This window comes from Camelus ferus, chromosome 3 (assembly GCF_009834535.1).
Source record: "Camelus ferus isolate YT-003-E chromosome 3, BCGSAC_Cfer_1.0, whole genome shotgun sequence".
In the NCBI taxonomy this organism is placed as follows: Eukaryota; Metazoa; Chordata; class Mammalia; order Artiodactyla; family Camelidae; genus Camelus; species Camelus ferus.
In genome coordinates this window covers 2376062-2389928 of record NC_045698.1, presented here as the reverse complement: position 1 = coordinate 2389928, position 13867 = coordinate 2376062, and the positions used below count along the sequence as shown (strand labels likewise).

The window sequence follows — 13867 nt, the reverse complement described above, 5'->3', positions numbered from 1 at the left end:
AAGTAACAGAAATTAAGCTAATTTACGTCAGCACACCAAGGACCTTGGAGGAGATGTGTCCTGCTACAGAGAGCCTGCGCAGTGCTCCTGTCTGAGGGCGCTACGTGGTGGAGGGCCCTACAAACAAAGAAAACCAGGTCCCTTTCTTACCTACTAAGAAAGCAGAGCCGAGCCGCCCTGCAAAGGGCCGTTCTCAGCCACGGTGGGGCTGATGCTCAGATTTTCGGCATCACCTTGGAAGCACACGTGTGAGGCCACATACCTCCCCCTTCCACTCACCTGTCCGGGTGCAAGCATCCAGGTGGGGTTTGGGCACCCTAGAACGTCTCCACTCTGAAGTTCAGCTGTGCTGTTATAGAACAATTCCTGACTGTTCTGTTTCCCCCCTAATTGTCCCAGTGGGTGAAGAAACCAAAGATAATGCATTTGGCAGCAGGTAACAAAACCCTACAAAGAGCACCTTCCACAGAAGGAGGCTTAACTCTCCTCCTGTAACGGAATCTGAAGCGTGACCGTGACGGTGCCAGGACCACATCTCGGCGAGTCTCTCAGCCTCTCTCTCCTTCCTGGAAGTCACCACCCTCCTAGTCTCAAGGCAGCAGTGGGGCCCCCAGGGCACACGTCTGCACTGTAAACTGGGGTAAGGGGTTTCAAGAGTTGGGACTATTTCTGTTCGCAGACTCAGGATGCAGGCAGACCAGCCAGGATTTTTCCTCTGACCCCTTGACCTGCCCAGGTCCCCTGAGATCTCAGGAGCTGCGCCAGTGACCAGAGAGGAACGGACCAGAGGAGGGGGCAACCCTGCCACAAATGAACCTTTTATTTTCATTTTTTAAGATACTGTCACACTGGCTGATAATTCTAAGAAAACTAAGAGTTGCAGGAATGTCCCAAATTTATGAAAACAAACTAAAGTTTTATAAAAATGTGCTCAGAATATCAGTCTGTTAGATGTAATAACAAAAACACCCATTTGGTGTATCCAATATTGTTTGGACAAGATTCAATTCTATTTTTAGTCAATTTCAATTTCCTTTCCCATAAACTCTATGAAATACTGTATGTGGCATATTTATAGTGACCCTTTTGAAGAGTGTTATACTTTTGGACCCTTTAATAAGTCTAAATGAGATGGTCCCCCCTTCGCCTCCCTGAGCAAATAAATAGATGCTCGTGACAATCACAGGAATTAGACCCCACGTCCCTTTTCCTCCCAGGCTGCCCCATCTGAAGGCTCCCCAGTCCTCTACCAAGATCTCTCTAAAGACAGTTCTAGGCAATAAAGACAATATTTAGGGCCTTCTGGTGATTCCATTCAATTTGTTTATTTGACAAGACGTATAAATAAGAAGGCATAATTTCCAAAAGCAATCATGAAATTTACTATGCAAACCACATGCGACCGGCCCCTCTGCACCTCTTCCTTGTCAAGCACAGGGGGCTTCTCGCCTCGTGAGCATTTTACAGCTCTTGGCGTTTTCAGAGCACTCTGCAAAATTAACCAATTTATTCTCAGAGCGGAGGGTGCTGTCCCCACTGCAGTGGGGTAAACCGGCAGGAAGTTATCCCAGGCTCACACGCCCTGCAGGGAGGCACTGCCCCCCAGTCCCTCTGGGGCCTCCCGTTCCACACAATGTGCCTTACGTTCTGCAGGGAACACAGCATCCTGGCCTCCCTGAGCTGTGGGAGCAGCAGGACCGCTGCCTGGTCCCCAGGGGAGCCCAAGGCCACCTCCCCAGTATCATCCGCCCCGAGTCAGCCCCAGGGGCCCAAATGGCCAGCAGCTGGAGTGGTACCCACTCCTCCCAGTGACCCCCTCGCTGAGCTGGGGCGCTGGCTGGGTTGCATGGGGTTCCCTTCACTTTTCTACGTGAGCCCCACCAGCTGTACAGCCACATCAGTAACAGCTCCTGCAATGGTGTACATTTACCCCAGGGACCCTGAAGTCACTCAGGACGTGCTGGGGATCCGCCCTTTGAATCTCTTCTCAGGGACTGTGATAACGAGAACCGTGTTTTAGAAAGTGCCTCTCCCACTCACCCCCGGGACGTTACCCAGAATGAAAAAGGAGTGAACTGTCAACACACAAGCCAGCCTGCGAGAATCTCAGGGGATTCATGCCGAGTGAGGAAAGCCAGACCCCAAAGGTTACGAACTGTGCACATCCATTTAGATAACATTATTTGAGAATTCTGGAAATCGGGAACAGACTGCTTGCTTCCAGGGGTGAAGGAGGGCGGGGCAGGAGGGAGTGGTGTGGCCGGGAGAGGGCAGCGCATCCTGTGGAGTCCCGGGGGTGACGGAGTGGGAACATCCTGGTCGGGGCGGTCCACACCTGAACTTGCACAGTGGTAACACCAGACAGGTAAACGAAGACACAAGAGTGTAAGCAAAATTTTAGTTGGACAGGACCAGGGTTCTAGCAACGTGGATGTCTGCTGTGATTTTTATGCTGTGGTTTTGCAAGAAGCTTATCGTTGAGGGAAACCAGGCACGGGGGCTGTCTCTGTATTATTTCCCACTAGTACAGGTCATTCCACAATTACCTCAAAACCAAGTCAAAACTTTAATTTAGAACAAAAGTGTTCGGGGTCCCAAGACTGCCTGGACGGCAGGCAGCACGCATTCAGTTCCATGCGCGTGCATTCATGGCGGAAGGCGCTGCCCCTTCAGTCCTGAGCGGGTGCTGTGATCCCCGCCCCGGGTCAGCATCTAGGAGGGTCCCGGAGCCTGGCGGGCGGGGTGGGCAACGCTTCCTCGCCAATTTGGGAGCATTGATGCTGCCTTCCGGTTGTCTTTTGGCCAAATCTGCGTCTACTTTCCCGGAGAAAGGCGTTTCAAAGTCGTTTCCATATTGTTATCAAATGTGGTCTAGGTCCCCCTGGCTTGGGGGTGGGGAGATGTTCCAGTAACTCTGCACCAATCTGAACACCCTTGGGTGCAGCCTGTGGAAACCCTAGGCTCCCACGGCAGCTGGAATCAACCCAGAAAGTGTGAGTGTGACCAAGATAACCCTCTGATCCAGCGCCCCCAGGGACCCCCATTTCTCTCTAGTGGAAGCCCGAATCGTGACCAGGGCTCCCCCAGGCTGCGTGCACCGTCCATTCACTCGGCACGCCCCCTGCCTGGCAGTCCGCACTCCGCACTATCTCCCCTGTCTCTGGAGAGCTCATCCCTGGACCCCTGCCCGCGGGGACAGAGCCAGTTTCTGGGGACAGAGCTCACACAGGGTGGGGGAGGGGAGAGAAACGGAGGCTTTTTAAAGAGAAGAATACAAAATTACCCAAAAAATTAGGCACAAAAGTGGATGTTTGTTTAGAATAAGAACATGAAACAAATTACACATTGAAAAAATTTGCAGACCACATAGACCACAAAACCCAAGACGGTAGCAGATTGTATTAGTCAGCGGCCGACACTGCTTCTCCGCATTTTTATTGCTGCTTCTTATGGCAGCGATTTACTAACATCACCTTTCTACAGAGAGAGGAGATAGATGATGTCGCACGGCTGATCTGAATCTGGTTTTTGTCTCTGGTGTTTGGAATCCGCAACCACGTGTGTCACACACAGGTGTGCTTGCTGCCCGTGGCGACGCAATGCGTCTGTGCTCCATGAATGAATTCTGGTAAACTCTGCTTTGGTTCATTTTCACTTTTAAAAAGAAAGAGAGAGAAAGAAGAAAAAGTATCCTGCATTCACAGTGGAAACCGCTTCATGAGAAAGAACATTCTGGAAGGGCAAGAGTTCCTGTTCAGAACGAGCGTGGAGAGGACCTGAATCCCTGCCACTCACAACTGTGCACAAGGACGAGCAAGGATGTCTGGCACCCCGCACTTCAGACCCGCCTTCCAGAGGGACCCCTGCAGCACCCGGGCAGCGAGCTGGTCCCTCGTTCTAAGATCCTCACTCCCCTAACGGTGCAGGGGCCTCACTGGGGTCCAGCACCTGCCCACTAACTGAGTCACTACACGACGCCCTGTTCACCGACCACATTGCATTCACCACACCCAGCTAGGGGGCCCCAGCTCATCCCGATCCAGATCCCCATATCCTGCCCGACTCCCCCTCACCCCAGGGAAGTTCTGCAGAAGGGGTCTCAGAGTGCGGAGGGTCCCACCTGCAGGGCTTGGTCGCCTGCTGTTCTGTGAGGCCCCTCCGGCCCCCAGGCCGTGCAGGAAGCCCTGTCCTCAGCACGGTCTCGGTTTGCACTGTGATGGCAGGGATGAGGAGGCTCCTCCCCCCCACTCTCCCCACCCCTCCTGCCCAACTTCCGTTTTCTCCTTTGCACCTGCCAATACCCTCTGTGTTTCACGTGAACGTCCTGATCGCTTCCTACCACTGGAACATAAGATGCCCATTCTATTGGGTCCATGTTGAGTCTCTGAGCCTAGAAGAATCCTGGCACAGAGAAGATGTTTGGTGAAGATTTGCTGGATAAATGCATCAGTCAGTAGCTCCCGTGTCCCTAATAACCCCTCCGCGAGCCTGTGCGTGTGCACCTGCGATGCGGGTCCCCGCGGCATGAGAGTGCGGCACCAGGACACTGCTTCGCTGTGGGCGTCACCTGCAGTGGTGGCTCCACCTTTGAGGACGTTTCGACTCTTCAGGAAGTCCCAGAAACAGGACGTGGAAGAACTCAGGGGCAGGGCTGGGAGAGCCCTGGACGCTGGAAGCCCACCGGCAGAGGAGGCCCTGAGAGGAGACGGGGACACAGGAGCCTGGAGGCAGGAGAACATGAGGCACAATCCCCTGCCCAGGCTCGGCACCGGGGGGGCACCTGAGTGGCTGCGCAATGCTGAATCTCCCTCGTGGCCGGTTTGCACCGGAGGTTCCCTAAGGAAAGCGAGGAACCCAACAGCTTTCCCAGCAGAGAGGAGCGCTGGGATTCGGCTGTTGGAGGCTCGGACGCCCGCTCCTGGGGTGCAGCAGCTCACAAGCAGCAGACACGGGACAGGCAGGGACCCGGCCGGGACTGCTGATGGAGTGACCGATCTCCAGGAGCGCCCCACGCCTGCTGACGTGAGTCTGACAAACTGCTGGCCGTCCTCGCGGAAACGGCAGTGACGCTGAGCACGCACAGGCTTCGGGTCGTTCTGCAGGAAAGACGCGCTCACCTAATTTAACCCAGTGTTTCCCAAACTCACCAGATTTCCTGGGGTTGGTGTGCTTTTTAACAGCAATTCTGAAGTCACCCGGGAAGTACTGTTGCGTCAAACGTCAGGTGAATTCCAGAAAAGTCATTACTAAGTTACTGGTGCGCACTACAGTCGTCAGCACCTTAGAATTAAGGAAATGTGATGTTTCAGTATTCACTGTTTTACCGTTTTTCCCCCTAAATACTGAGGCTGAAGTTTAGGAAAAGCGCACTGGGAGGAGAGCTGAGCTGACACAGAACCTCGGAGCCGCGCTGATAAGAGAGGACAGGGTAAAACCAGCCTAGAGCTCCGACCTCCTGCGGGGACCCCCCTAGGTGCCCCCTCGCTCAGCCCTGCTCTCTCTGCCTCCAGCTCAGGCTCTGAGGGTGGCGGCCCCTTCATGCAGGTGGGTGGATGCCCTGACCACTGGTCCTGCTTTTGATCCCAAGTCATGGCAGCTCAAGGCCTTCAGAATGGGGGCTGAGGGACCCCGACCTCAGCCCAAAATCCGTTATCCCAGCCCAGTCCTGCCCTTGGCCCCAGAGAGCCAGGTTCCTGGGAGATTTGCCTCAATTCTAGGAAGGCCGGTCTGGGCACAGGCAGGCGGGTCCTCAGGGGGCCTGTCACACCCACTGGGAAGCTTAGGGGACCCCAGGCTCCCCGTGTGCCAGCAACAGTAGGAGGCGCTGCTGCTCCAGCCTGGGCTCCAGGGGCGGGTTTCATGGGGGGCACACCTGAGAGTCTGAGACACACGCGGACTGTCTCCCCATGAGCCACAGAGACCTCGTGATTCTGCTGGAAACACAGTAGGGTCTGTGTCAGAGCCCCGTGGGGCGGGGGTCCCCGGGACCTGTGCGCACTGGACTGAATTCTAAACCGTCCGGGCCTCACATTTGACTTCAGAGCGTATTTCACTGACTTGCATCTGCTTGAATTAACAAGGGAGGAAGAGCCCCCGTTGTGAAGCAGTGAAGGGGTGTCCCCAACGGCCTTGCGGTGCCGCCAGGGGCGGACCGCCGGGAGCGGACGCCCTCTGCGGCTTTTTGTTGTGAGAGGCAAACGTTCCTCTGACTTGTTCATTTTGAAAAACTTCAAACCTACGAGAATTAAAGATAAATAAGTAAATAACACAATGAACATTCGTATACGTTTCACCTGGATTCATCAGCTGCTGTGTGGAGTCCCATTTGCACCTTTCCTGTCTGCTTGTCGTTTCTCCGTCTTTCTGTCTCTGTCCCTGTCTCACACACACACACTCACACACTTTTTCTCTGAAGCACTGGAAACTAAGCTGTAGACATCACGACACTTAATTCCTTCATCAGACATGCCCCTAGACTGCAGTGGGCCGCCGCCACCAGCACAGCCAAGGTCGGCAGCATCACTCAGTGCAGGTCACATTCACACGTCCTCAGTCGTCTCCACAATGTCCTTTAAAGCGCTCCATTTTCCATGCTTCCCAGGACCTGTCCCTGTCTGTCTTCATCTCCTTCCTTCCCCAGCTCCGCTCCTGGTTGTCGCTCCGTCTTCCCTGGTCTTGACTTTCTGGAAGACTGTGTCACACTCCGGCTTGCCTTTGTGTCCCCTCATGACTGGACTCGGGTTAGGCTTCTGGCAGACGTCACTTCCGGGAAGTGTCCCGCGCGCCCCAGAGGCCGCCAGGCCTGCGTCCCACCACAGGGCACTCCTTGGTGTCCTGGTTGAGGTGAAACAGCACAGGTCCCTCCCCACAAGAGAAAAGGTGAGCAAATGCTGCTGCGCCCGCACAGCAGGGTCCGCACAAGTGGGAAGGAGAGCCAGGAAGCCCTCTGTGCGATGACGTGAAGTGACTTCAAGGGCACTTTTAAGTAAGTTGCCAAAAAAAAAAAAAAGTGGAGAAGGCATTACTGTATATAAAGCAGCTAAACAACTAGGACCCACTGTAGAGCACAGGGAGCTATATTCAGTTTCTTATAACAGCCTCTGATGAAAGAGAGTATGAAAAAATACATATGCATGTATGTATCTGTATAACTGAATCACTTTGCTGTACACCTGAAACGAACATTTTAAATCAACTAAACTTCAATTAAAAAATAAAATTAAAAAAAATTGGAAGAAGAATGTTACTTTTTTAAAAAAGAGGATACCAAAGAAATGAATGTCTCTGTAAATTTGCTTATTTTTGCCAAAAGAAGCCAAGAAAGAGACCCTAAAACCAGTGGGAACGGATGGCGCACAGGAGACAGGTGGGGTGGGCGGAGAGACGTAAGGAAGAGGCTGAGATTTAAGAACTCCCTGGCATGTGATTTTAACTTTTGACCTGGACACATTTTCATCGCCAAAAGAGTAAAATTCAGTGGAAAAGGGATTCTGAAAAAGTGAATTCTTACACTGAATTCACCAAAAAATAAATAAAGCTCTGATTTATGGATATCATAACTATATAAAAAAAAAAAAAGAATTCATTTCCTTTACCTTGGAGCCGGGAGCACTTTCTGACCCCACCGCCCATGGGAAGCCCGATGCTGATGCAACCGCAGGTGCGGAGCAGGGCGGAGGGCCGCCCAGCGAGGAGGGACCGCGGGGGACAGGGACAAAGGAGCGGGAGCAGGGCCTGGGGACGGCTCCTCTTCCCAGCATGTGGTGGGGCTTTGATGGAGGCTCTCATTTCTTTGTCAGGGTTCCCCGCAAGGGGTGACATGGGGTGGCAGGGAGTCACCCCGCCACACTCACCAAACAGGCATGACACGGGGGCTTCGTCTCAGAGAAACGCTACTGTCGTGAACTGAATTAGCAGCCTGTACCCAGGACCCAAGGGGATGGTCCTGCAGCCCTGGGCACGGTCAGCGCTGTGGCAGGTCCTGTGTGTGGCGGCCACGCTGCCCAGAGAACTCAGGCAGCTCCAGACTTTGCTTCGGCCCCACGCTTTCACGTTCCGTAACGACTGTGCCGCCGTCATGCGGCCAAATGTCCCGGGAAGGCCGTTCCATCTCAGCAGACGTGGTTTAGAAGCATGTAAGTGGCACCTCCTGAGAGCGGTAATGGACTTATTTCCCGGGCTCTAAATCTTGACATAGCGTTTACTATCTGGATTCAGATGAAGACCATGAAAAATGTGCAAACACAGACATCTCCGTTAGGCAGGCCATCAAAGGCACGTGCTGAATAGCTTTTCAACACTTTTAGTGTCCTTCTCCCGACTCTGGAATTTGGTGACACTGTCGTGACTGGTTGGGTGACCGGGTTGCTGATCACTCTTATCACTGAGTTCCCACTGGGATTTAATGAAGAGTGAGACGCAGGCCCACAACATACAAAGCCCCCTGCATTTTTTATAATTAGAGGCAATATTCCACAGCGGGTTATGCACGTCTCGTCAGAGGTGTAATGTGATGGAAAAAATGCGCTTTTCACTCCAGCACACCTGGGTGCACCTTCCAGGCCTGCCGTGTTCTTAGCAAGACCTAGACCTTGAGTAAGATGTGTGAATGATCTGAGCCTCAGTTATCCCGTCTGTAAAAGGGGTTATTCTTCTGTCAACCTCTGTGAAGCTTGGAGGAGATGACAAAAGGGTAAGTGGACGTCTGCCACCTCAGAAGGGCTTACGATTTGATCACTGTCCATTGTCACCGTCTGTGTCCTAAGCAAGTCCCTCGCCTGGGTTAGGGGGCAGGACAACACAGGAGTCACCATTTCTACATGGCAACTTGCGGAACCAGTAGGCGTGACTTACCCGTCTCTGATTCTGAGTTTATAAGAAGGATGTCAAACCCCATCTGGCTCCCCAGGTAAAACCACACCCTCCTTCTAACTTAGTCCTTCGTTGTGTTTGTCCCGCTGTACAAGGCAGTCAGTGACATGGACTAAACTGACCAGGATATTTTGTCACAGTGCAAAGTCCGCTTGGGAGCTGCGTTTTAGGCACTGTTGATGTATGTGCACAGAACGGCGGGCCATCGACTTACCCTGACGTGACACACGGGCAACTGAGCTGCGTTATCAGGAAGCAGGGGGTTTTCATCGATGGCATCTCCAGCCTAGACCTGGGTCCACCGGAAAGTGCGCGAACGGCCTTCCCCTTCGACGGCTCCCCATCACACCTGGTCGAAAAGACCTGTGTCCTTTTCTGTGGTTTCCATAAGGACTGGTTTTCACACCCCATCTTCCACTTTTTCTGCCCAAAACTTCATCTTAGTCATCATCAATGACCAAAACTACAAGATTTTGTTGGTGAAGGTTAAAAAAAAAAAAAGAAAAAGCCGACTCTAGGTGAGAAACACCCTAAGACTATACATTACAGAAAACCTCAAATTAAGGTGAAAGTAGTGAAAAATCAGGGTCGGAGAGCGCTCAGGAAGCCCGACGCTGACGAAGAAGTAGGGGCTGAGAGTCTCAGGTGGAGAGGCTGACTTGCTTGTCACTCCGGGGCCTTCCTTGGAGCACCTATCACCGAGTGCTCCCAGTGGTCCAGGTCCTCCCTAACGGAGCCATTTCAGGGTGGACTTTTCCGAAATGAAATGGCAGGAAAGAAGCAGCAACTATCTGTCAGGGGTGATAATAAACAACTCGGAAGGAAACGTAGGGGGATGGCAGTATTAGCTGTGGACGGCGTGACACTGCCTTTCCGAGGACGTTCCAAACATCGAAATGCAGGACTGTGTTGCCGTCTCAGGTCCTGGTGTGGAAACGGCCACGCAGGAAGCAAAATGATGGCAGTCGGCTTTACTTTCTCTCTAAAAAGAACCGCAGTTACAATTTGAACTGCCAAGCCTGCTTGAGGAGTGAGTTTAAAGTCACAGCGTGGGCACGACACACATTGCTTTGAAGCCTGTCCCCTACACCCCCGGTTCAGGGTGCTACCCACCCTGGATATCCTGACCGGTCTGGGGTGCAGTCGGACGCACCTTGGGGGAGCGGAGTGGGCACCCTACTTGGGAGCCTCTCCCGAGGGACCTTGGAGCCCAGCTGCCTTCTCAGATGAGATTGAAGTGGGGCTGACATAGGTCGGACAGCCCCTGGGACTGCAGTCGGCTCAACACTGGATCAGCCTGGCGGGGACACTTCCCTGCCACCTGCTGGCTGCTTGACTTGGGGCAGGCCCCTTAGCTCTTTCCCTCAGGCTGCCCACCTCTAAGATGGGCTTGCATGGCCAGCAGGGTTGCTATAAGAAGTCGGCTCCCTCTTGTCCACGATGGGCCGGACGGGACACCTGGGACACCCCTCCCTGAGCGCTGGCCCCTGGAGTTGACATCTAGGGGCATCCTGACCGTCTGCCATCCCCTGGTCCTGGAGGTCCCCCAGCACCTCTGGGGGATGTCCCCGCATGCCCGGTCATTACTGAGACGGGGGCAGGAGGGTGGGGTTTCTCACGGCCTCCTGGGGAAGGGAGGACCCACAAGAACCAAAGAGCAGGGAACCTGCCATTCTTGACTCAAGAATGAAACCATGGTGGGTCTGCAGGCCCGGAGTCTCCAGGGAGGCTGTGACATTTGCACTTTGATGTCAGTACTAACCGGAGCAGGCTGAGCCTGGAATACTACTGCGGTCCTTCCGAGACACGGTGGCTGCGGGGGCCATTCCTGACATGGCGCGAGCTGGGCCGGTTCAGCCGCGCCCCCACGCAGTCAGGAAGGGGGAGGCCGTGAGCAGGCAGAGCTGTGAAGGACACAGGCTGCCATGTCAGCGGAGGGGAGGAGGCTGGTGGAAAGCTCAACCATTCCAAAAACGATGCTCATAAAACATTTTTGAGCAAATGACTCTGCTTTTACCCGTTATTGACTGGATTTTATGCCCCAAATGTTAACTGAAGTCATAAAAATATAATGACTTTGTGCAAAAGTAGCAAAGCTTTTCAGTTTTCATCCCCAGAACAGCAATGCAAGGCTTTCATGTTTAGTTGGAACTGTTTGAATGTCCCTGAATGTCCCAAAAATGCATTATAAATTGCTGTCAAAGTGAGAATTAATTCAACAGAAGTGGAAGGCATCGCCTCTGTCCCTGCCCTTCTCCCCACTCCCAGTCCAGCACCCCCGCCTGCAGGGCCAGCCCCGCCGGTGAGGCTGCCCCCAGGCAGGGCGGGAGCGCACCGCTCAGCCTTTCCTGGCACTGGAGCTTGGTTGTCTCCCAACCAAAGCAGCCGCGTCTGTGCCGGGCCTTCGGAATAGGGGAGGTTTGTTTCTGTTCTCGCTGACTTCCTGGCAGAGGGACTGTTACTGCTCCAAGTGGCACAAGATCAGGTTGTCCTCAAGTCAGGGCAGCGTCAGCTCCTGAAAGGTAAAAATGCCCCAAAGACCGGAAGCTCGAGCACACCTGGAGCCCGGAGCAGGAAGGGAGGTGCCCACAGGTGCCCGCCGGCCAGCCCAGCTCCGGGTACATGAAGGAGAGACTGGCGCAATCCAGGGGGTGCCCCGGCCCGCAGCCCCAACTTAGCCCCCACTCCCCTCACTTCCACTTCTGCTTCCTCACCAAGTTCCATCGGGAGCTTCCGTGGGCTTCTGAGTTCTGAGCCGCCCAGGGCAATTCTTAGGGAGCCCCAGTCTACGCCTACCGGGGCAGCCTCCCCTCCTGCTCCCGGGACAGAGCAGGAGCTGCCGTGTGCGGCCTCCGTCTGCTGAGTAATGAGGCTAACGGAACAGAAGCTCCGATTAGAGCTAAGTGTCTGCTGACAGCCACCGGCCCAGGGCCGGGCCGCGGGGCTCACCTCCCCTCGGTGGGGCCAACCAGGCTGAGTCCTCACTTCCCAGGCTCCCTGCAGGCATGGCTCACAGTGACAAATGGTCCTGAAGGCCCTGTTCCCCCAGAAAGACAGGTGCGAGGGGAGAAGACAGGATCCATCACAGGCAGGGACAACTTCCTGAAGCCAGGCTGAGCGATTGGCTGGCGCCCTCCTTAGAAGTCCAAACCTTGGGGAAGGCTCCAGAGGACTGCCGGGATTTTGCTGAGTCACAGACCATGTGCTGGCACACGGAAGAGTCCTTGTGAGGGCCTCTTAGGACCCCCTCCTCCACCCCGAGGACAGCGAAATGCAGCAGGGAGCCGACATCCATCAGACGCCTGCGGTGTCCCAGCGGCTGTGCTGAGAGCGGCCCTGCTGCTCAGTCCTCTGGTCCCCCGTCTGGTGCTCAGGTGGGCGGGCGTGCCCGACACTCAGGGATGCTGAGCTCCCTCCCAAAGCCTGGCTGTTACAGGGGACAGCGGGGCTCCCACCCAAGTCTGCACGGTCCCTCCCCCTCAGCCACAGCATGATGGATGTGATGGATGCAGGTGGATGGTCCTCACGCCGGGACAGGGGAGCAGGGAGCGACCCCCTTCTAAAGGTTAGGCCCCATCTCTGGCCCCCAGATCCTTGTCTTTTTGAACAGGGAGACTGAGGAGCAATCGGACCCCTGGGGGCCATGCCTGTGTCCTTGGGGCTGGAAGGAAAGTGCCCGCCTAGGGTCCCTGCCTTCACCACAGCAGGTGGACATTGCGCTGTTTCCACTGTCAAACAGGGCATCTACCTCTCCTGCAAACAGCTAAGACCGGACTGTGAAAAAGGCTTCTTGAAAATGAATAATCTCCACTTACATTTATCTTTCACACAAAGGGTCTTTTATCAGAATGCAGCAGGTTACCAACTGCATGTTCTGGGCTGAGGGCTCGCTGAACACCCGCTGATGAGCTAAGAGCTTGGAAAGACTTCACCTCTCTCGGTGGAAACAGCGCCCACCAGGACACCCCCTCCCAACCCTCCCGGCTTGGGGGCATCCCGCATCCTCGGGCCTTTGCGGAAAAGGGACGTGGCAGGGGAGGCCCCTCCGGAGTCCCGTGGGCCACAGCCAAGCCGGCCGTGTTCAGAGGAGGTGGTGCCCTCAGGAACACGGGCACGGACTTTGGAAGGCGCACGGCCCCTGCTAGGAGAATAGAGAGATTTTTAAAAATCTAGATTCTAACATTATGTAAAGTATGCCAACCTGGAAAACGACCATTCTTTTCATGTTGGACCATTAATCTATGAAATGGAGACTATCTCTGAGGACAGAATGTTATGATGTTAAAGAATGAATTTCTAGGTGTGTAGCCAGTGGGCACCCCTCACTCCCAGGTCCAGGGTGGGCAGCGGGGAGTCGGCCACCAGCTGCGGCATTTCCAAAAGCGGCCGGACTGCCTGTGGCATCCCCTGCAGGTGGCGGGTGTCGCTGGATGGGAGCAGTGCAGCCTGTCCGAGGGGATTCTCGTTAGAGCAGCAAAACGTGGGTGTGAGAGGGAGGCTGGGACTTGGGGAGCCAACGTCCTGGGGTCTGGGTGGCCCTCGGCTTAGGAGAAAAGGAAACCCTTGGTCCCCCAGGAGCGGGAGTGTCCTCGGCCCCTCTTGCCAGCCCCGCTGTCTCCTGAAGAGAGTGGGCCACGCAGGCAGGTGCGACCCCAGCCAAGCGCAAGTCCAGCCGCCAGCAAAGCCAGCAGGAGGACACTCTCTCCTTCCCCGCCGGGGCGCCCATGTGTCTGCTTAAAAATGCAGGGAAGTGGGGCGGGCATAGCTCAGTGTGTTTAGCATGCAGGAGGTTCTGGGTACAATCCCCAATACCTCCTAAATAAATAAATAAACAAACCTGATTACCTCCCCCGCCAAAAATTAAATTGTCTCAAAGAAATAAATAAATCAAAAAATACAAATTAAAAAAAAAAAGGTTAAAAAAATACAGGGAAACTGGTGGTTCTCAGAAAACATCCCGGGAGCAGGACTCCTGCCTCTTGGGCGCTTTTAGAGG

The 13867-nt window shown here is 54.4% G+C and overlaps 1 protein-coding gene across 3 annotated transcripts in view; it reads right to left on the bottom strand.

Moving 5' to 3' along the window:
* Nucleotides 1–1345: 1345 nt before the first annotated feature.
* Nucleotides 1346–13867, bottom strand: part of IRX1 (iroquois homeobox 1) — a 43935-nt gene continuing 31413 nt past the window's right edge. Inside the window, exons 4-6 of one of the 3 annotated variants that reach the window (XR_004315834.1) lie at nucleotides 9086–9220; nucleotides 4503–6235; nucleotides 1346–3654 (exon numbers count right to left, since the gene is read on the bottom strand). Coding sequence is in view for 1 of the 3 variants with exons in the window: in XM_032469661.1 (XP_032325552.1) it covers nucleotides 6073–6235; nucleotides 9086–9220 (298 nt within the window). In the remaining 2 variants the exon portion in view is untranslated. Of the gene's footprint in view, nucleotides 6236–9085; nucleotides 9221–13867 lie in introns of all 3 variants that reach the window. The other 2 variants (XR_004315833.1, XM_032469661.1) reach the window with 2 other exon arrangements.